The sequence below is a fragment of the Strigops habroptila genome, chromosome 8 (assembly GCF_004027225.2).
Source record: "Strigops habroptila isolate Jane chromosome 8, bStrHab1.2.pri, whole genome shotgun sequence".
In the NCBI taxonomy this organism is placed as follows: Eukaryota; Metazoa; Chordata; class Aves; order Psittaciformes; family Psittacidae; genus Strigops; species Strigops habroptila.
In genome coordinates, this window is record NC_044284.2 from 53,566,427 (window position 1) to 53,589,246 (window position 22,820).

Below are 22,820 nucleotides of genomic sequence, written 5' to 3' on the forward strand. Positions count from 1 at the left end.
AAAACTTTTCCAGAAGAAGGGCAGGAAACACAAACATAATGCAGTGGCTCAGACAGTTTGATTTTAACTCCCTAAAAACAGAAAAGAAGACTTCAACTCTTGTCAAAAGACAAATGGCAACAGGGAACACAACATTAGTTATAAGGCATTGCAAGCAGAAGGGAAAGAAATTTTGAGATGTGATAACATTCAGAGGAATAATGGCACAGACCAGGCAGCAATAGTGTGCTTTCAAAAGGACAAAAAGGTTTAAGAAGGACTGTTCTTGCTTTTTTGGTAGAACAGGGTAGATTAGGTGTCTCAAAGTCCTTCTCCACCTGATTTACTATCCTATAGATTTGGCAAATGGAAAAACATCAGTTTCTGCAGCCAGCATCTGCTGATCTTGAGCCAAGACATGTCAGGAAATGCTGACATGTTGAAAATGATGTTTTCTGGCAACAGCTTCCTCCACTTTCTGAGTCTTTCTCTCTGTGCTGATCACACTGAAGAGTGGACTAGTTCACCTCGTCAGTCATTGGGCCACCTTGCCACTAGTCCAGGCAGTGTTGGATGCATCTTAGAACATCATGAAGTCCCTCTGCCAAACATGAAAAATCCCTTGCAAGGAAAAATGGTCCCTTTGGTAAAGCATGAATTAGGGCAGAATGAGAGACATTCATAGCTTGTGGTTTAAAATGGTACATCAGCAACTAACCACATGAAGGCAGCTTGGATCAAATGTCACCAGCTTTGCAGAGCTGATCTCAGATGTTATCACAAACCCACTGCATGTGGGAATGGTTACAGGCATTACTCGGTAGCCAAGGTCACACCTGCCCACAGGGCAGGAATCACTGATAAAACGTCTGGAGATCAGTGTAGCTGAGGACAAAACAAGAGGAAAGGTAGCTGAGGGGATGCTAGCAGATGTGGGATTGAGTCGTAGAAACCAGAGTGTGCAAACGTCAACCAAACTTGCCTTGTTCTCCAGTAAGTCAGTGGCTTTCTAAGGCAGGAGCCATACAACAGAGGCTGGGATGTATAAAAAAAACCCCAAAATCTCTGTCCAGAGATGCTTTGCAAGCTTAGGCTTTGGCTGTGGTTTGAAGAGGCTCTTCTGCAGTCTTCATAGTTCATTGAGTTGAAATGCCCAGAGTGAGTCCTCAGGAAGAGTTCTCCCACCACAGGGTGTCTTGTCCCATCGGACTCCAAATGAGCCAGCTGAGTTTGCTTGCCAAAATGCTTCAGTGGCAAATTCGTTCTGTCATTTCTTTCTGCATTGAAAGGGGAGAGAGAAGAAAGAAACAGTAAGTGCAAAAGACAGGTTTTGGTAGAGTGACACGTCAGTTTGGTAGGTGTCCAAAAACAACCCAAAGAAGTGACCGTGAGAGTCTCAGGGAGTGTTTCTCTATTTCCCATGCCAGCCCTCATGGGAACTGCTCTGCCTCAGCAACTCCTTCCTGGCATCCTCCTCGGTTCCCGTGGCACAAGGCTTTTTTGGCAGCCTAGCTTTGAGAGCAGTCCAAGGAAAGAGCTGAGATGTTGAAAGATGCAGGTCCTGCTCCTGACTCAGCTGCGGAGCAGCCAAACAAGGCTGTGCTGCTCTTGGAGCCTCTGTTTGCAGCTGCTGAGGGAGACAGGACATGAAGCTGCTCCCGTCTCTGGCTCCAGGAGATAACAACAGCTCACCCAAAGGACCTATGGTTTTGGTGAGGAATGCCACAATCACACTGCAATGCAAATGAGTGCTAATAAGAGGTCCACAGGAAACCTCCTGCTAGACCGAGCTCTGTTTAGGCTGTTTAATTTAGCCAGGATGGCATCCTGCCAGCTGCATTAGGAAGGTGCCCAGCTTTCAGCTGGTGGAAGATGGTATTTGTGCTTGCCTTAAGGAGCTCAACTAAAAGCTTACAAATCATGTACTGCAGCAAGGAAGTCCTGTGATTCTCTCTGGCTCATCAGGTTCACTGCTTGTGAATCTGTGTTTGCACACCGACCCCCTCACACACCCCAAAGAAAGGTTTGCACATTAAAATGTACTCCCAAAATAGAGCTGAAGTAGGACTGGTCTGCAGAGAAGGAAGGATGCAACTGTAAAAAGGAGAACTAAGAAAGCAGGATGACCTGTAAGTAACCCTATAAAAGGCCTTTTAGTGATGGAACCAAAGGAGACAAAAGCTGCAATTTCACTCTTCAGCGGTGAGATATTTGTTTTTAAAATCCACTGGGGGAAAGTGGCAAAGAGAGGGCTTCTCTGTGGGAGTAACATGCAAAATCATTCAAGCAGCAGAACCCTACCAGCAAATCAAAAGCCAGTGCTCTGCCACAAATCTATGTTGCAAAAGGGAAATGTTTGCAGACATCTCAGAAGGAGAAAGAAGAAGGGGGTGAGAAGAACAAACATCCTCTTTTAACAACATTCAGCCTACCCCACTAGCACAGCACCACACACCTGAGCAGCCTTGAACTGGGTGGATTGAGGCGATCAGCGGACTGCCAAGCCACTTGCGAGCTCTTCAGGCTGGCCCCAAACGTCCAAAACGTTCATCAAACTCTAACAACCCCCACAGCTCTGCCTTAGGATATAACCAGCGGGACCTCTGCCAGTGCTGCTGCCCAGCACCGTGACCTGTTCTTGTCAAGGCGACAAGTGCACAGCTGCTCTCTGCCCCCATATTTCTTGATCTGTTAAGAGAGTGAATCACTGCCTTGTGCTGGTTCTGCCTGTACAAAGGATCTCTTTCATTCTCAGCTCTCAGGATTTGCTGCTAAGAAATCACATCTCAAAGAAGCTTGACAAAAGGGAAACTTAGGCAGCAAAGGGAGATTCCGCCAGAGGCAGGCTTAGAAACTGAGAACTTCATCCTACAGTCCCTGTAATTTTTCAAAGCTGTTTAAGCCTAACAGGACATCCTCTGGCTGGGGAGGTGCTGTTGTTTTCTTTCTTACTCCTCAATCTGAAAAGCTCCAACCATAATAGAGCACTCAGACCTGCTCTCCTGCTCCAGATATGCTCCGTCCACATGCTTGGTGGCCTTCCATAATCATGTGCAGGGAACAAACACCTCTGCAGGCAGGAGTCTCCTCTGTCATGGGATTCATGAGGACTAATTCTGGCCATCGAAATGCAAGGTTAAGAGAGTTATCTGGGCTCATGAGGCAGTCAAGAGAGACTGAACCTCTCAAGGACACTTTGTCTCATCCCTACTGAGAGATTATTGCCTTTCCACAAACCTTGAGAACTTGCAAAAACAAAACCCTGCAGTCTTAGCCTAAAACGTAGGCAGATGCAATGCACTGTCTGTCCTTGCTTAAGAGTCAAACCAGCTCCTGAATGCTTTGGGACTTAAAAACACTTTTTTAGTGTTTTAGCAGGGCAACAGCTATAGTGCAGCCACAGGGAAGTGGACTGAGGTCAAGTGTAGAGTGCTGAAGAGGCTGGATGTTACTATTTGTGCATCTTCACAACTGCTGCTGAAGCCAAGCCAGAGCAGCATGAACCCCCACACCAGGCTCCCGGGGGCTCACTGGAAAGCCCCTGGGATGGATGCACATCGAGAAACTTCCCATTATTACTTTCCCTACCTGCAGCAGAGAGGAATGCTGTTGGAAGCTTTTGGATCAATCCTAACCCTTGCAGACTTTGGGACTGATGGCAGTGTTACACTGCAGCCTCCCTGGGGTAACAGCATGGCCAGAAAGACCATTTTCAGTTTTTGAAAGTTACTCATAAGCTGCAGCAACTTGTCCCTCCCTCCTCAACTCAGCTTTGAGTCCTGGACACAGCCATCCTCTGGTTGCAGGATGCTTATACACACCTACAGCAAGTCATTGCCTGAGGGAAGGAGGTCTGCCATGCAGTTGGGTCTGCTTGCAGCTTGGATGCCAGGCAATGGGCACACCACAAAATGAGACACAGCTAGACCACAGGTAAATGTGTCTCATTTCCTTGTAGTTTAACCCTGGTTGCATCACACATGAAAATCTGCTCATGTTAGATTCATCCAGACCCATAAATCATCTCATGTCACATGTGAGTCACTGGCATTGAAAGCCTGTTTAGCAATGTCAGCCTCTGCTTTGGCTATTAGGTGCTAATTATTGGCATTAGCAAGCATCAGTCAAAGGAGATGACACCATTATGGGCTGTATATCAATACTAAAGAAGTTTGTCATGAGGAGTGGTGGTGAGGGAGACTAACAGGACAGAGTGAGGCTGAGCTGCCATTTTCTGGAGCTGAGGGCCATTGTGGTAATACAGGTCACAGTCAAACTCTAGGACATAATTCATGTAGATGCCGTTGTCATTCAAGTCTCCCCTGATTAGATCATCATCTCTCCATCCCAGAGCAGACAGGCAGCAAATTGACTGAGACAAATGAAAGCAGAAGAGTAAAGCTCTGGAACTCTTCTCAGCTCTTTCTCTCCCTGGGATTATACCCCTTTGGTCTTCCCTAACTCTCTATAGCTGGATATTTCCTTTTCTGCAACCCAGCCCTATCACAGCATGCTAGGTACTGGGTTCCCTGTTAATTCTTCTCCCCACTGCAACGTCTTCCTTAGGTCATGTTGTCTAACTGCCTGTGACACACTTGCTTCTCTTACAAAACTACATTTTATTTTCTAGTTCCCAAGCTGTCTGGCCTCTGCTTCCCACCAGTCCTGCTCTTTTCAAGGACTCTCACTCTCTGCCTGGCTAATTGCTTCCCAAGGGAGGCTGCAGAGAAGCTGGAACTCCAGCGAGGCACCTCCAGTGAGGCATCCATGGCTGCTGTCTGGAGGTGCATGTCCTATTGGGGCTTCCCTTCCTGCAGCCTCATTGTAATTCACAATAGGATCTCAAGCAGGGGATTGTCTGCTAACAAGAAAACTCAAGACTGTGGAGAGGAGACTTGAGCTCAAATCTGACCCCTGAAAGCCATGGCTGGAAATACTTTAATGTGCAAACTGCATTAGAGCTACTGAGATAGTATAGAGGGACACTATGTTATGGTGGTCTTGAGGACAATGAAGAGCGATTCACGGACACGGCAGCAGAAGCAGAGTTTAAGGGGTGTTTTCAAAGGGTAAAGGGCTGCTGAAAAGTTCTCTCTCAGAGCACTAAGGCTGATGGCTGCAGGACAGAAAGCATGGGTGTGCTTCAAGGTGGATGAAAGAGTCCAGAGAGGGTCACTGCACTGCTCAGAGTGCAGCCCCCACCTAAATCCATCAGTCTTGTGTTCAGGCCATGCCACTCTCACACTCTCCACCTCCCCATCCGTGGGGCATCCTTACCAAAGGCTCCAGCTCCCGATGGTCAACGAGGCTGAACTCCCTGATGAAGTAGTAAAAGTGCTTGTAGCAGGTGTTGACGTGAGCCTCAGCACCCATGTTGATGATGCTGTCAAAGTGGTGGATGTAGACATGGACAAAGACACGGAAGAGCCGGGTGAGGATCTTAGTGCAAACTTGCTGGAACTGCTTGGGGAAGGGAACACCTGCAAAGCAGAAGCAAGTTGGAAGCCATTTGACCATTAAAATAACACATAAACCAACTAGTGTTTAAATGTCATTGTCATGCTTAATAAGCAGTCATGGGTGATGAGGAAGGATCAAGAGTGGCAGCTACACCAGGGCAATGTGCCATCTAGATCTCCCCACATACTTCCTCATTGCCCAACCAGCAATTTCACACAGGTATGGGCTGAGGATTTGGGGAGTTTCCCTCGGAGAGAAAATTTCTCATCCAGTGGAGAGGGAAATCTCCCTCATTGAGAGCAGTCTGGCAGAGGATCCTGCCCTCTCTCCCTGCTTTTCCCTACAAGCCTGTGCAGGCACAGCATAAGTCAAGGTGTATTTATCCAGGTCCATGAACAAAACTAGACCTCCTCCCAGCAGAAAAGATACCTTCCCTGGTCCTCTGAATCAAAAGCATGCTTCATACCCTCATGTTTTTCCACACACCCTCAAACATCACTTCTGATGCATCACTAGAAACAGGTGGGGTTTCTACTTCTTTTCCTGATCCTTGTTTCTAACAAATGTCTCATTTTAGCCTAGTCCCACATAAAGACACAATTTCATACTCTGCATTTATGTTATCACAGCGAAAACCTCAGAGGTGTGATACAGCCAGTGTCAGCAAGCTTGAGGTAAATCTCTGAAGAAAACATTGGCTTTGATACCCCAAATATGTATTTTTCAGGAGGAGGAAAATGAAACAACTGGAATTTGTTTTCCTGAAGCTTCTTCCTCCCCCCTGAGCAATTCAATGCAAATTTGCAAAGAACAGAATAAACACCTCCCTTCCCACGGCTGTACCAGCCTCCTCCCTTAGCTTCTTATTAATGCAGCACATAACCTCTTAAAAATCTCTCCAAATAATCTCTGCTCAGGCATGGCCAGCTCACCACCTCACACATTTGCACTGTGGAAAGCACCAGCAAGTCTCTTAGCTAAAAAAAAAGGAATTAAAAATGGTAATTTTATGTTTGAATCTTTCTCATCAGCCTCACAAGGCAATTAAACCATTGTTCTCAAAGGCTTCTGGCAGTTTTGTTTCCCATGCCCATTCTCTCCTCCATGGATGGGAATTGCCAAGGATCTGTTCCTCCAACATCATGCGTGGAGCCGGTGTTTTCAATGCCCAGGGTGCTGGGTTCAGTATCACAGCACTCGTGACAGAAAGTGATCTTTCTTTGATCTAAACCAGGCTCATCCCAGCCCAGTCTCGCCTTGCTTCGTGCACAGCATGAGTGCGATGGGCAGGGGGGGATGTCCCAGACACCACTTGGAGGAGGACACGTATCTCGGTTCAATGTCACGCACACAAGGAGAGGTGGTTTTGAGGCTGATTCTCAGCCACTGCTCTGCACAACCACGAGCACACTGCAGCCCCAGGGCTGTTACCACAGCAGGGACCTCAGCATGACCCGTGCCACTGACAGCTCTAGCAGATCCCATTAGGACTTTCTGGGAAAGGTGCTTACATCTGGCAAAGTACAACCAGGCTCTCCCGGTGCCAGCACCTGAGGGTTGGTAGTGGAGATCTGCTTCTGCCCTGCACCTTTGACTGTGGAGCTCTCCTTGCTTGCCAGTCTGATAAGGGCAGGGATCAGAGAGAGGTCTCCCAAGTTTCCCTGCAGTCTGGAGGGACACGGTGCTTTACCAACAGCTTCATTGGAGCTTTTTGCACTGAGTGAGAATTTGCGGAGCAAATAAAAGCCGTAATCACCCAGCGGGGGGCTCAGAGATGCTTCTAGGGCATCCCCTGCAGACTTGCTTTGAAGAACCAGTCAAGAAACTGTTTTTAATAAAGACATATTCATCACGGCAAGTAGTTTCTGATGGATGCACATTGCCAGGCCCCGGCTGGGGAATACACACTGTTCTGAACAGCCTGTCTCATGGGACCAGGGGTTAGCAGTCGCTGCAGGGAACTCAGCAAGTTGCCAGCAGGCAGACAGCAACGTGTTTGTTGCCTCCAGTTTGTCACCCGTCCTACTTGCCTAGTGCCTCCTCTGGTGAAAGCAGGCAGCAAGGATGAAATCAGACCTGATCAGCCACTGGGAGTTTATCACCAGACTGGGAAGAGTGATAGTGAAGGAAAGCAGCAAACCTCGACCCAGTCCTGAGCTGAGAAAGAAAGAACATCAGACATGAACAGCAGATCAAAAGAGCTCACACTCTGAGGGCTGATAGCATCTACAGTCCAGATATTGCTGTCAGGTGAGCAACCTCCAGAGCTGGCAGATGTTGACAAGTGGCTTTTCATCACTTTTGTCCGGAGGATAGCCAGGAACCATCTTGTCCTATAAATCAGTTAACAACAAGCCTTCACGGACACGCTGGCAGCCAAGAGGGGAGACACCTCCAGCCACATCCTGGGTTCTCCAAAAGCAGCTTTTGCATCAGGGAACAGAGATGTAGCATAAATCGTAGCTCACAGAATGGTTTGGGTTGGAAGGAATCTTTAAAGGTCATCTTCTGGGCTACCCCACCACTGTGCTTTCATGTGAACCCAGTTCCCAGGAGGTGAAGCTGCGCTGCTCTTCTTTGTGTCCATCACAAGGTGTCAGTGTGTGGCCATCCCCTCCAGACATGGCCAGCCTGCAGAGGTGGCTGGCTGCCACTAATGGACATTAATGTCACTAATGGACAGGTCACCCCTCTCCCTACCATGTCATGACACCACTGCCCACCCTGGGTCCCTTGGATCCAGGGATTACTGGACTTCAGCTCTGGCTCCTTCTCCGCACATCACCCCTTTCACTCGCACATGTGCCCAGGGAGGCATGAACAGCCCCAGCAGCACAGAGCACAACCCTGGGCCATCACGTCCTGCTTCCTCTCCCCATGCTGCAGCCACATCTGTGCCTCCTGGGCCAGGACCCTCAATACGGGCTACAGATGCTTGACTGGACCCTGCATCAGGCACAGAGGCCTGCACCAGTTGATCAAAGCACTTCCCATGGGAAGGAAGCAGGGCGGATATGTGATAAGCAGGTTGCCTCCGCCAGCAGCAGTTGTGTCTCGCTGCTGATCTCCAGTGGCTTGGAAAGCAAACCCACAGCAGCCACAGCAGGCACTGGCCATGCTGGCAAGGAGATGGAGACGTTCCCCATCCCCTCACCCAGAGCTGAAAGGAAAGGGCTCTCCAGTAGAGCCTGCATCTGACCAACCCATGGAGAGCAGCAGAAAGATGTGGCATAAATAGCCTTGCCCTGGGTCATGGCTGCTGGCTCAGCGGATGTCCAGCAGACAACGCATGTGACATCCTCTCCAGCATGCGAGGGGACACAGTGAGAGCAGGCTGTGCCTCCTCCCTGCAGCCACCACATCCCAGCAAGGGACAAGCCCCTGGGGGGACAGGGATCTCAGCACTATCCTCTTCTTGCAGGTGTTTAGCTTTAAACCAAGCAGTCAGTTCACATCAGAGTCATCCTGGCTGCTGAGAGGGGTCACCATGCATCCCCCAAGCACAGAGGGGGACAGGCTGCTCCCTTTGTGGCTCTCACCTCCCAGTCAGGCTGGGCCAGGCAGATCAGTGTTACAGCCAGTGGCAGAGAAAGCCCATTAGTGGCCAATGTCCTGATAAGCAGCACTTGGGAGCAGGGCATTTGTGGCCCTTGTTTGGGCAACTTCTTCCATCTCGGAGGTGGTACATGATGGCACAAACCAGCAGGAGTTGCAGCTTGGTGAGAGGAAGGGATGAGGCTGGTGGGACCAGCTCTGCATGGCTGAGATAGATGACCTGTTAGCAGAAGTGTGGCAGGCCAAGGCAAAGTCAGGATGGAGCCCCAGGTTTTGACAAACCAGCCCAGCAGGGTGACACTGCTTGTGTTTGCTTCACCCTCCGCAGCCCTGTACACATATAGGGACCCAGCAATGCCATCCCAGTGCATCCCACTGATGCTGATCCCAGCTGCCTCACTCCCAGCAGAACACCACAAAACCCACCTGGGCTGATTTAAAGGTACTAAAATTACCTTTACATTTAATTCACTGGTGCTCACCACCCAGCAACCTTGGAGAAAGCAGCAGCAAACCCACAGTCTGGAAGGGATTAGCCCCCCTTTGACTCTTCTTGCGTGATGAGGAGGGGACTACAGGGTGCAATATGAACTTCATCAGATACCAGGAACAAGATTTATACACAAGGTCAGCTCTTCTCCTCCCATTATCCAGATATGTACTACCCAGACACTGCACACAGACCAGGCAGCCGGTGGCTTGGAGCATCGTCTATTCCAGTGTGGAAACACAGCCCAATCCCAGGAGGAGTGGAGCAGAGCAGCCATCCCTTGCAGCAGAAAAGGGAGAACCTTACCGTGTTCCAAGCCAGGGCAAAGCTCTAAGTACAGCAGGTACAATTTCATTGCAGTGCAGCCAGGGCGAGCAGCATGACTCAGAGCCCTGAAATGAATTAGCACCTTCAGTTTATCTTGGATATTTTGCTTGAAAACCCCAAGACGTGATTTAATGCCCCAAAAAAGCTGTTTTCTTCACTCTGTGCTGATTGCTTCAAAACATAAGGAAACCATGTGGGACCATGTGTAAAAGGAAATGAAAATGAGAACCAACAAAGTCCCAGCGCTTATGGTACGGGACTGCAAATGGCTCTTGGATCTCTCCTGCCACCTCTCCTGTCCCTAACCCTTGTGCTCCAGCCAATTTAATATTTTCAGGATGAATCAGTACTGGGAAGCTGTTTTGCTTCTTGGCAATTGTATTTTTGGTCTCTGCAAGAGCAGCAGTTCAATGAACTACGTGATGAATTATTGTTGTTGTTATTATTTCTCAATTCCATTTTGGCAACCGTGCTGTCGGTGATTAATTTTTTGCCTAAAAATAAGTCTGTAAAGCCCCATTGAAAACTAACGGCATGATGGCAGCTGCAAGCTGGGGTGAAAGAAGCTGCAAGAAAATAGGCAGGAAAAAAAAAGAAGACAAAGCATGTAAAAAATAGCCAGCTGAGAGAAGGGCAATAATTAGCTGAATCCTGAACATTTTTCTCCTGTTGTTATGGGGAGAAAGTATCGGATAATTTCACACCAAGTTCTCTCTGGTTTTCTAATTGTTTTGAGACAACGCTTGAATGGCAGAGCTTGAGTTTTGAAAAGCTTTCTAAGAACTGTTCCAACCCCTCCTGTGACTGACGCTCTGTAGAGCTGCAGGCACATTTGGCAGAGAGCGCGGGGTGTTTCCGGCGCTGGGTCTGGTCCAAGCCGTGCGTCTGCACTGATTTAAGAACGCCACGACGGTGCTGATGGAGGACGCCTGTGTGCAACCAGCAGCCTGACGCTGGGCTGATGATGCAGACACAGCGAGCTGCCACGGGCCCTGCAAACCCCATCCAGACAACCCTGTGCAGCTCCCTAAAACCAGGCACCACGGGGCAGAACGGTTACTGGAAGGAGCTGATGTTTTCCAGGTGGTAATGTGTTCATGTGGCCACTCGCTGAAGAAATTTACTGATACAGTTTTACCAGCTGGTAAAAATACACCTGTAGAATCATTTATTCTTCTCCCTGGATGGGAACAATGCTTATTCTCCATTTAAATGTATTTTTCAGGACAGCTACATTGGTTGAAAGAGTGGAAACAGAGCGCTAGCACATGCAAACTGATACAGGTAGTCTGGGAAAGCTGCTGGTGCTGCAGATTTATAGCAACCAGGTTGGCATAGCTCACCCTGTGCAGGGATTTGTCTCATCTTGACCAGCAGACAAACAGGTTTCCGCTCCAGAGGAAGGATTATACAGCAAAGCCTTTAAGTGGGACCGAGCCCTGCAGGTAGATGGGGAAGACACAGCATCTCCCCCCAGCTGTTGCTGTGGTACACAACAGTGGCCCCATTATATCACCAAAGGGATTTTCTGCTCATGGAGGCAGCCATCCAAGGGCTGCGGTCCCACTGGTTAACTCCGCCAGGTCACAAGCTGTCTGCTGGCGTCAGGCTCCCTTGCTGGAGCCAGGACAGGGACCTGGTGCTTCAGTGGTGCAACTGAAGCATCTCACTGGAGTTGTGCCCTGTGATGCCAAAGGACCCTGTGAGCCCACAAGCCACTGAACCACCTCTGCTCATTTCCAGCTGAGCCTCTCACTCCAGAGTGAAGGATTTCCCCTCTCTGACCCATGAGATACCTCTCCTTTAACCATCAGGACAGCCATGAGCAAGCCCCACTGAATCATGCGCTGCTTCAGGCTTTGTAGTTGTTGGATAGAGAAGAATGCTGAGGTTAGCCTCAGGCAACATTAGCAACTTTGGGGAACACTTACTTAAAGGAAAAATATAAAAGAGAAGCCTGTTTTGTCTGCGGTCAGGTGGCCTCAGCCAGGGAAATCTTTGTGCTGGGACAGTTTTATTGCATATGGCAAAGAGGGGCCAGGAGGGAAAGCTGAGATGCACACAGCTCATGAAACACCCGCTCACACAGTGGTCAGCTGTGCCGGTGGACCTCACTGGTACAAGCAGGAGTGGAACAAACCTTCACACTAAACCCCATCTCTGCTGTTAATATTGAAGAGCCTCACAACTACTCCAAAGCATGATATTTGTAATTTCCCTCCATCACTTCATCACTCATTTCCCCTCCTTCAGAGAGCTCACATCTCCCCTGTGTCCTCTAGGTGCCTTACTCCCTTTGTCCTGGGTCTCTTCCAGAGGGGCTGGCTCTTTAGGAGGGAGGCTGAGCATCCCCGTTTGCTCATCCCTCAGCCCCATGTCCCTCCCCTCTGTGTGTCCCCCAGCCTCCCCCATCATCCTGTGCAGTGACAAGGAGCAGCACATCAGGAACAGGCGGATGTGACATTTCCCTTTGGCCAAACACCTCCACTTTCTGAAATGCCAGAGCAACCGGGCACACAAGGCAGGCCAGTGAAAGACAGTTAACGGGGGACACACTGGTGACAAATTGCCACCAGCTCCCTCCTCCCTCTGCCTCCCACAACAGCCTTTCATGCGTTTTAAAGTGTGATCTCAGCCTAAGTTCCCTTTCGCATGTGGGAGGCCACAACCACCAAGCCGTGCCTGCAAGGGGGCTGAAGTCACTCGGGGACACAAGTATCCCTGCAACAAAGGGGCTTGGAAGAGGGACCCCCGAATGGCTTTGGAAGAGAAAATGCCCTGTGACTGCCTGCAGCCAGCCTGGATCTCACCCTGAACTGTCCCCATACCAATGCAAAAGGAGAAGTGGAAACCAGAGGCACCAGCTGTCCCTCCCCACGTCAGGATGTGTTATACCTCAGAGGCAGAAGTGCCAGAAATGGGGTAAAAACCAGCAGGGCCACGACTGTACTTTGCTTTTGCACTTCAGATGTGAGAGAGTGGAGGGTGCTGCAGACTCCCTGTAGCACTGACTCCCTGGAGTAGCTTCCAAGCAGCATCACATCCCAAATCCCACCTGAAAGGCATGAAATTGGACCAGGACACTCGTTTCTAGCTGGAGGGAAAACTGAGTAAATCCACACCTGTGCGCATGCTTTTAATGGCGTGCAGAGCTCCTCCTTGGGAAGAAGCCCCCTTGGGAAGAGGAAAACCCAGCCTGTACCTTATGGCTGCTGTTTCACCCCTTGGCAGCAGCAACACTGTGTCCAGCTGCAGGCAGAATCAACAGGGATTTTGTTGGGACTGCCAGCACAGAGTATCCTGCACCAACACTGTCAGCCAGCCACGCTTCCAGCCTCCTCCATCCTCTGGGATGTGTGGAGCCCACTGAGCCCATGAGGGAGGGATGCCACCATGGCACAGCAAATGCCCCTGTGAATCCTAGGGACTGGCTCCCCCATGTGCCTCAAAGACAGCCTGTCTGTGTGTCCTCCAGCATGAGGATCTGGCACTGCCCTTACCTGGCCTTCCGCTTTTGCTTGCAGAGAGCCACAACCCATCCAAGCCTGCAAGAGCCAGAGTCTCTCCCGAAAAAGACACACAAATAGATGCTACAGCACAGACAAATAGGGCTACAGCAGCTAGTGGCTGCCAGTAATCCCACATAGACCATTTTCTTCAATGTTTCCCAGCGTATTAATGAAAATCCTGAGCCTCAAGTGCACTGATTTCATAGGCTCTGTCAGCTGTGCTGCTTGGGGAAAAAAACCAAGGTCAAGCAGCCTTGCAAAGCCATATCTTTCCTCCTGAAACCCTTTAAATATTCTTTTACATTCAAGTACCTCTCCATTTCATCTGAAAAGCAACCACACCGAGGCACACCTGAGGCTCCAGCAGCCCCACCAGCCTACACATCAGCTCCAACTCTTGAACTCATCTCCCCAAATGACAATAAAGCAGCTAAGTAGCAGGGCTAACATCAGCCCTGGCAGCTGCCAAGCACTGCAGGTCAGCCACAGAGAGGTTAGTTTCAAGCTGCGTTGCCTTCGGCAGCCGCTGCAAGCTCCTAAGGCCAAACTTTTGGAAGGGGTGCATTGTACACCCTGGGGGTTGGCAGCTGGAAAGGCTAGATTCCAGGGACAGGCGTCTCTGCTCAGGCAATGCCTCAGCTAAGTAGTAAGAATGTGATGTATAATCAGGGCTGAGATGAATTAGCAGAGGTGGAAAGGAGCTGAGAAGTGAAATAACAAGGTGGGATGAGGATTGGACCTTGGGACCACCTTTAACCAGCTCTGCAGCTCAGCTCCTTGAGGAAGTACAAGGAAGCTGATGATCTACCTGCCTTTATTTCTCCCAAGCACAGAATACTTGGAAAAAGCACAGAAAAGGAGAACATTGTTTTCCACATCCCCTAGGAGCAGAACGAGGGCTCCCAAGCTCAATCTGGGACAGACACTGAGGAACACCTGGAACAGGTAAGGCCATGATCTTTGGGATTGCAAAGTCAGCAACACCAACCCCAAGATGCACCAGCAGGTTGGGAACCTGCACCAGTTACAACCCCAGCCTTCTTGTGAAGACCCAGAGCACGCTCACCTATCCTGGTGGGGAAGATGTCCTCGTTGTTAATGAGCATCTCGATCCAGTCCATCAGCATACACATGTACTGCGGAGCCGACACCTTGGTTGGCTTCTTGTATTTGCTATCATCCTGCCACCTGTACTCGTACTTGAGTCCACCAGACATGATGGGGCAGCTCTTTTCCGTGCAGTACTCCGACATGGTGCCGTAGATGAGGTTGATGCGGTTGAAGAAGTCCACCACGTGCACCGCGATCCAGTCGTTGATGCTCTCACCGGGAGGCAGCTGCACCACTGATTTCAGGTCCAGGCCAGACTTGAGGGAGGCCTGGGCTTTCTTGTACAGCTCGAAGCGCTGGGTGCCCGGCTCAAACTTCTTTCGGGGTCGAAACGTTTTGTCTTTGTTGAAGACTTGCTTGAGACACAACGCCATCATGGGCAGGCACGACCAGGATGAGGGCAGGGGCTCGGCACAACGTCAAACCCAAAGCTGGGGTCTTCAGGGGTGGAGGTTTCTGAAGGGAGAAAGAGACAAATTTTGGTCACATATGAAGCCAACATAAGCACGCTCACAGGGGTGAGTTCACACCAGGTTGCTAACTGGCCCTGCTGCTCTGACAGCACATAAGGATGGAGGTTTGGGGTGAGCTCCTGGCCCCTCCACATCAGGGTGACATGGAGCAGCTGATGCCACCTCACACAGCAGCTCCTGGCACTTGAGAAGGTGAGCATTGCCGCATGTACCTTGTGCAAGGCTCGATGGCAGACAGAGCCCTTCCTCACTTCTGCACACACCGGGAGCTCACCAGGCTCTTACCTCCAGGGCTTTTATCAATAACTGCTGCAATAAAGTGAGAGCCACGATATCAACAGAGTTCACCAGCCCGGGAAGTCCCAACCTGGTGGCCTTTTCCTTTTCTGGCCAAGGGAAACATCTCTTTCCCAGGGATTTCTCAGGACAAATAACCCCCATCCCACCACTGCGGCTGGCGAGCGATGCTCTGGGAACCGCACTGTGACCGCAGCTGGCTGCTGGTTCACACAGCCCCAGCGCCGACATCAATGGGAAAAGGGGGGATTATTTTTGTTGTTCTGCCCCGTGTGTTTGTCCAACAGAACAAAACATGCATCCGAAGAAGGGAAACAGCAGCACAACAACACGACGTGCCAGGATGCAGCCAGCCCTCGGCGTGCTCACAATGAACACAAGCATTGCGGTGGCCGATGCTCCTCCGGGTGACTCGGTCTGGAAGTCACAGCTCAGCAAAGCGCTGAGCTCACCCCTTCCTGCCCGGGTTAGCAGTTATTTCCCTTTATTCCTTTTCCTCCCTGAAGCTCCAGTGGAAATCCCATCTGCCCCAGGGTGAATGACAGGCTGAAATGTTGTGTTTTGTTACCTGCACTCACCACCAGTGGTGGTAACGTGAGATCAAGGTCCTCTTCTGCTAAAGGCTTTGGTGAGGCTTAGGAAAGAGAAAGTCCTCCAACAGCGACCCCCCCAACAGGAGGAGATGCAGAAAGACTTAAAAAAAAGGAAGGAAAAGATTCATGGAAAGTAGAAGTGACTTACCCAAAGTCACAAGCAGGAGGGAATGGTGCCCCAGCAAAACTCGGATGCACATTCGTCATTAAAAAGACAGCTTTTAGGCAGAAGCTTGCTACATAAACTCTGTTTTCTAAACTTAGCCCTGAGCCACACAGCGAGAGTCCGTGTTGCCCAGCAGAGACCAGCTAAACATCTTGCAAGAGAAACCTTGTGCTCCTTTCAAAGCCCACACAGGGGGGTATCACTGGAGGCAGCAGGACCTACTGATCATCCCGAACACCAGCAGGACCTGCCCGCAGGGATTTCTACACCACAGTCAGCACGTGGCTGTGAGGGGAAAACCCTGATGTGGTTGGAAACCCCAGCACAAGTGCCATTCGTGCTCTAACCATGGCCTTTACCACAGGCTGGAGCATTGCTTTGCCACTGTTAGGTAGCTCACAGCATGGTGGCACCAAACCCTGCCGTGCTTTGCTGTACCCAGGTACAACCAGACCTGAAACCATATGGTTTTAGGTGCTTTATGCCCCACAGAAGGGGTCACAGCTATCATACCGTGTTATGTAGTATGTCTTTAATAGTGGGGTACCTGTAAACCTTCCCCAGCTCATGTGGCTGGGTAGGATTTTAATGGCTCCAGCCCTGTTATCTGCGTTTTAGGGAGGGAACAAGGGGGAATATCTTTTAGCTAAAAGGGGAGATTTAGATTAAACATTAGGAAAGAAACTCTTCACTATGAGGGTGCTGAGGCGCTGGCACAGGGTGCCCAGAGAAGCTGTGGCTGCCCCATCCCTGGCAGTGTTCAAGGCCAGGTTGGACACAGGGGCTTGGAGCAACCTGGTCTAGTGGAAGGTGTCCCTGCCCGTGGCAGGGGGTTGGAACTGGATGAGCTTTAAGGCCCCTTCCAACCAAAACCACTGTATGATTCTATGATTTACTGCCAAAGGGCAGTGACTGGGGGATGTTTCTTGGATGCTTTTTCCTTCCCTGCCCCAAGCAGCCTCCAACTATGTCAAAGAGCTTGTTCCCCACTTCAGAAAAAGAGCATGAGCTCTTCAAAATGCCAACCGATGGAGAGAGCCAACAGCAGCCCTGAGGAAGCCCAAGGTAGGCCAGGGGACTCTGGACACAGCAAGGCTGCAAAGAAAAGCCTTTATCTGGGGCTTCCCACCCGGCTGTCACATATTCAAGGCACATCCTGTTGATAATACCTCTAAAAAAAGCCTCCCGGGGAGTCTGATAATGCATAACAGCTTCTGAACTATGTACACATACATACAGATACATTTATATACAACTGCTGCAGTGGCGATCCTAATCTAGCAGCAAAGGAAGTGTTGGGATACCCTTTGGGATGAGGCATCCTGCAGGGTCTGCCTGTATGGAGGAATACATGATGGGGATAAGCAGTGCTCAGCCCTGTAGCTAGCATGGGAGGGAGGGAGCCAGCAGCACCTCTAGTGCTTTCATCCCTCTCAAAGCACTAGTCACTAACTGGCTTTGCACCAAGCCAGGACATGGGGCTGTCCCTGCCTTGCTGCTGTCCATACCCTCACACATGGATTATTTTTGCTCTCCTGTCACCAGGCAGCAGCAGGGGGCTCTGGCTGAAACATAAAAGCCATTAAAATAAGCATAAATAAACAACTGGTCCTCTAACAAGAAGTCAGGATTTCCCCATCTGACACTTGGCTGCTTCACAGGATGAGGATGATGCAGCACCCAGTAACCTCTCCTTATCCTGCAGTTCCTTCATCCTTGTCCTCAAGCAGTCCATGACTCCCAGCAAAGCTGAGCAGCCCCAGCACCCAAATAAAGCCCAGGGGCTGCCATCCTGCAGGGCAGGACAGGCATCACACAGCAACACACCAAGCCTGTGTCCTCCGTCTCTTTGCTGGGCAGATATAGGATGAACAACTTAGAATCATAGAATCAATTAGGCTGGAAAAGACCTTTAAGATCATCAAGTCCAACCATTACCCCAGGACTGCCAAGTCCATTCACTGCTCTGGAAGCTATTGTTGTTTGCAGGCTCTTCCATGCAGAGACTGGGTTGTTGCGGGGTGATGAGGAGCCCATCTAGCAGAAGATATCCCATCACATGTGTCCTTTCAGGGGCCACCAGCACTGAAATCAGTTGTCCATGAATACCGTGTGGGGGTCTCTTGTTCCTGTGTCTCACACTACAAGTCCTCTGCAAATATTAAGCCACTCACTGGGAGGTAAACTGCATCTCATCTCCTGAAGCCAGACCCGTAACTGCACCTCTTCATCATCCACAACTGGATCTCTGTGTTTCCCTGCAAGCTGCTCTCACTCACCAGGCAGGTGGGAATGTGCTTCATGCTTCAGGACCATCCAAATAAAACACCAGTTAAAAACATAAATAAAGCAACAAACCTGCTAAACATCTGCCAGGTGTTCTCCTAACATGCATCTGTCAGAGATTCCCGGGAATGGGGGAGAAAAACCTGTCACTGCCCAAGTGCTCGGAGCAGACCTGTCCCCGGGATGCCAGCAGGGCAATGCAGCCTCTCTGCTCCCCAGGCAGCAGCACGCACCAGAGTAGCACAAGTGGTTTTACTTTCAGGATCCTCGCCAGCATCGCTGCCAAATTACCAAGTCATCAAAAGGCCGTGTCAGTCTTCACTGGAGCAAATGTTCTCCAGAAATTAAATTTAACACAAAGCCAGAAACACAGCCTGGGATTTACGACCCGAAGAAGCAGAGAGGCACCGGGCCAAAGAACAGATTTGTTCTCTACTTCACTCCAAAGCTTTCACTGCCCAGAGATGGATGTGCAGGAAGGATGTGAGCAGCACAGGGAGGAACTGCACGGAGGCCAGGACCAGGGCTTGAAATACCGGCTATGGCCCTTGCAGCTGAGGTGCTGAGATGGGACATACCAACTCAAAGCAAACAGGCTCTGCGAAGTGACTGATGCCTCAGTTTCCCCTCGCACAGGGACCCAGCACCTGCCCCCGCTTTCTGGGAACAAAAGCAAAGTCCTTTGGGAATGGACCCAAACACATCCTGAGCCTAACTGGAAGAAAAGGGCATCAGCATCGAATGCAAGAACAGATCTTCCTTGTGTCCACCTTTATGGATCTGACTCAGCCAGTGCTCTTCCATCACTGGCCAAGTATTTGGGACAGATCCACATAAAGAGACAGAAAATGAGAGATCTTCCAAGGTTTAGCTGTGGTATGGAGTTCAGCTGAGCCTGATGTCCAGGGCTGTCGCATTCCTGGAAATCAGGCTGTGGTCACTGGGGATTGGGGTGGGACAGGAGACCCGTCCAAGTCCAAATCCAAATTGTCCAAGTCCAAATCACGGCTTGCACTGCCTATCTTGGGAAATCTGAGGTGAGCTGCCATTCAACAAGCTCAGACAGCAGCTTCCTACGACATGACCGTACACATCCCACTGGCAGCGCCTGGACCGGCACCGCAGCGGCCGCCGGCAGGTCTCTGCCTTCAGTTCCCACGTATGAAATCAAAGCTTCTCCGAGAGGAGCCTTGGCAAAGGCTGCAAACCCCTTCACCTCGCTGCAGTTCCCATCAGGGGTGGTGCCAGCACCTCGGGGGCTCGCATGTCCCTTTCTGAAGCAAACCCCCAAATCAAACTTCATCCCACTCCTGGGAGCAGACAGGGAGGGAAGCTGGCGGCTGCAGAGCCAGAGACTTTTCCTGCTGTCACCCCATGTCCCTGCTAAGGACAGTAGGAAGAGGATGAGCGAAGCTGCCGGGTGGAAAGAGGCTGCTGCTTCTCATGGGACATCCGTGCCACAGCCTGCTTCGTGCTCACCCCCATCCGTGCTCCCAGAATAGCCTTGGCTTTGCAGAGGGCTGGCTACAAACCCAGCTGAGTGGCCACAAAACCCCATCCAGAGCTCTGAAGGCTGCTGGCTTCAGTCCTGCCCCTGCTTTTACCAGCAGCAGCAGAAGCAAAACTCAGTTGGGTTTAGCAAGAACCAAATGAGCACAGGGTTAAGCTCTGCAAAGGCACAGCAGAGCTGCTGGCAGGGTTGCGGCAGGCAGAGATATGTGAAAAACTGATTTCCCAGCTAGCTGGTGGGTCCAGAGATGAAAGGAAATGAACTGGATGGGGGGGAATGTAAGTTCAGGGTCAAACTAAGCTGCTAATTTCAGATTTGAGAGTTGTTTTGGGGTTTTACTTCACCTTTTTGTTTCTCCTTTTTTTATCATTTGGAAACCACAGAGGAACACAGGAAGTTTAGGTGTCAGCTAAAAACAACTTTGAAAGTTCTGTTTGGAAGCTGGCAAAACAAAAGGGAAAAGCAGGCAGAGTGGCAGGAGGGGGGCTTCCTCCCCCCCCAGTCCCAATACAAGGTCACCGAAGACAACCTCTGGTTTTGACCCCAAATAAGCTTTAGTCAGAAACGCTGCAGGAAGGATCAGTCAGACACACCACTGGTCTCCAGGGTGATGGGCACGGGGCGGTCCTGTGCTTCCTGCCTCAGTTTCCCCAGTTTCAAGACTCCTCTCCCTCTCTGGGCTGCCTCTATATTAAGGGCTGCAAAAGCAAAGGCCTTAGGAGGACAAGTGCTTTGCAATGGTCATGGAGGGTAAGGAGAGAGGAAAGCTTTGACACCGGCACCTCCTGCAGCTCCAGGGCCAAGTGCATCCTCTCTGGGTCCAGCCCGAGACAGTTACACACTCGCACAAGCATCTGGCTGGAAACCACAGGCAGCCTCTTTAGCAGCAACCTCCAGCCCTCGCTGGCAGTGCGACAGTGTGGGAGCACAACAAGGGGTCCAACACCACGGGTAATCCATAGGGAGACTCCTGCTCCTGCTGCTTTGGGAGGAGGATGTAGGGAGAGAGCGCAGATCCATGCAGCTCCAGGCAGCATAGAGTAAATTGTAGGTTAACTACTGCCAGCTCTGTGCATCCATCCCGGGGTTTCCCTAGGGGGATCTTGCCTTCGGTCACCCAGATGTCTACTTCTGCTTCCCTGCTTTAGGAGATTCCCTTCTCCCCACCACAAGCAGCATGAAAGTCCCGTGCTTCCCCATCCCCAGCAGGGCAGGCATCAGCTCAGCTACCGTGCGCCAGAGCCCTGGCACAAGCAGCCAGCCTCCAGATGGACAATCTGACCAGAAACCCACTGGCTTTTCACTGCTCTAGAAAGCGTTGCTGTCTGCCTGCTGACTCAGCAGCCCTGCATCTGAGCTTCCCTTCAAGCCCCAGAGAAGCCCTGTTGGTCTTCAACCTGTCCTAGAGCATCTTTCCAACCAGGGCTGGATTAGAATCCCAAAGACCAAGGCAGCTTCTCCCAAGCAGCCCTTGAACTGCAGCCACCCCAGCCCCAATCCAGGCAGGGGCTGTGGAGGCATGATGCTCCCAGGGAAGGGAATGTGCCCCCTCTTTTCCAGCCTTTGCAGTAGCCATATCTGGTTTTAATCATCTAAGGAAGGGGGAATTGCAGAAGGAGGATGCTGGGGAGCACCGTCTTGGGGTGCTGGCTCCCCTCCCTCCATGCTTCCTGCTGGAGCCAAGCCTCAGCTGGGCTGTCCGTGAGAAATGGGGTTATTGGCTGCCGATCCCAAATATAACCCAAACGATGGAAAATTCCAGGAAACGAGCCAAGACAAGATGCCGGGAGGGGGATCAAGGCCCAGCACGTAGGCTGGGGGAGCTGCAGAGAATCTCCCTGCTGCCAAACCCTCCTTGTGCAAACCCTCCCTGGTGCCAGAGAGACCCACGAGAGGTGCGAGCATCCTCAGAGGCAGCCCTGGAGCACCAGTCTCCAGAGCAGCAGGACTCAGTCCCCCATAGCTGCCAGTGGGAAGCCGTGATGGTGCTTGGAAATCCCCAGCTCCTGCAGAATGGACCCAGCATGACTTCCAGGAACAGGGCTGCACACACTTGGCTCATCCCCTGCTCTGTCCTGCTCCATGCCCTGCCTCCCTGCCACACCACTAGCACAGCAGCAGTTCCCAGCGGACCACAGCCTGGCCCAAAGGCACTGAAAAGGCTTTTCCCGCGTCACCCAAGATGCCTCCAAGCAGAAAAGCCAAGCCCCATCTCTCCAGCATGTCCAGTTCATTTTGGGGGTGAAACCCAGTGAGGACAGGGGGCTTTTTGGGGGTACCTCATTCCTGGGCGCTGGGATCTCGCTGCTGCTACCAGTGACTTGCAGGGAGCAGTGTGAAGAGGTGTCCAATGGGCTCTGCAGCACCCAACTGCTCCGGACCAGTCCCAGGGGTGCTTACTCCGCAGTCAGCGCTGTAATCCCAAGCACCGGGAGCTGCAGGCCTGCGAGCTGCGGGAGGGAGGTGAGAGGAGACAAACCAGCTGCTGAAAACCCATCTCCAATGCTCGCTCTCACCCAGTTTCCCCACCCACAACTTTCCGCCCTCCCTCTGACACCGCTGCCGGGACCGTCCCAGCCGGGAAGCATGTGTCTGTGCTGCCTTTCCCTGCCTGTCCCCCTTCCCCTTCCCACCACTGGCCATCCCTGCCCTGCTGCCAAGGGCTCCCGGACCCTCCCGCATCCCCAAAATAGGCTCTCTTGGTATTTACACACTGACACGCCAGAGAAAGGGGAAGAGCCTTCTACAGGCATCCATGAAGGATTGCTCCTTCCCAGCCTAACCCCAAGCAGGTCTTCTCCAACCCATGCTTAAAAGCACCCCAGGAGCATCCTCAGGGGTGCAGCACTGGCTCTTCCCCCCGCCAGGACTCACCTCATCCCTGGCATGCTTGGCTTCCAGCCCCAAATTCTTCAGCTGCACTTTCTGCTCTTACTGAGGGAAAAGAGGGAAAAAGTAAGAAGAAACCAGTCCCGGGCAGGTTTCCCGTCGGGAATGCCGGCGGTTTGGGGATGGCAGCGGCACAGAGAACCACACGCTCTGGTGTTCACTGGGGTTTCATTAAC

General features: G+C 51.2%; 1 protein-coding gene across 3 annotated transcripts; it reads right to left on the reverse strand.

Moving 5' to 3' along the window:
* Positions 1-291: 291 nt before the first annotated feature.
* On the reverse strand, positions 292-22,820 carry MOB3C (MOB kinase activator 3C). Of its 3 annotated transcripts, XM_030494462.1 has the most exons (5): positions 22,630-22,768; positions 22,035-22,205; positions 14,387-14,886; positions 5,257-5,459; positions 292-1,256 (listed from the first exon to the last, which is right to left on the reverse strand). In XM_030494462.1, the coding sequence occupies exons 3-5, from the start codon at positions 14,805-14,807 to the stop codon at positions 1,227-1,229; spliced, it is 654 nt and encodes a 217-aa protein (XP_030350322.1). In that variant the 5' UTR covers positions 14,808-14,886; positions 22,035-22,205; positions 22,630-22,768; the 3' UTR covers positions 292-1,226. The 3 variants fall into 3 exon arrangements, with proteins under 3 accessions (XP_030350322.1, XP_030350323.1, XP_030350321.1); XM_030494463.1 differs by lacking the exon at positions 22,630-22,768 and having other exon boundaries at positions 22,035-22,245; XM_030494461.1 differs by lacking the exon at positions 292-1,256 and having other exon boundaries at positions 4,900-5,459; positions 22,630-22,820.

Excerpts from the sequence above, each read along its gene's own strand:
- MOB3C (XM_030494461.1), bottom strand. The coding sequence starts at position 14,807 with ATGATGGCGTTGTGTCTCAAGCAAGTCTTCAACAAAGACAAAACGTTT. Across the intron at positions 5,460-14,386 it reads CATCTTCCCCACCAGGATAG|GTGTTCCCTTCCCCAAGCAG; the intron begins GTGAGCGTGCTC and ends TCTGCTTTGCAG.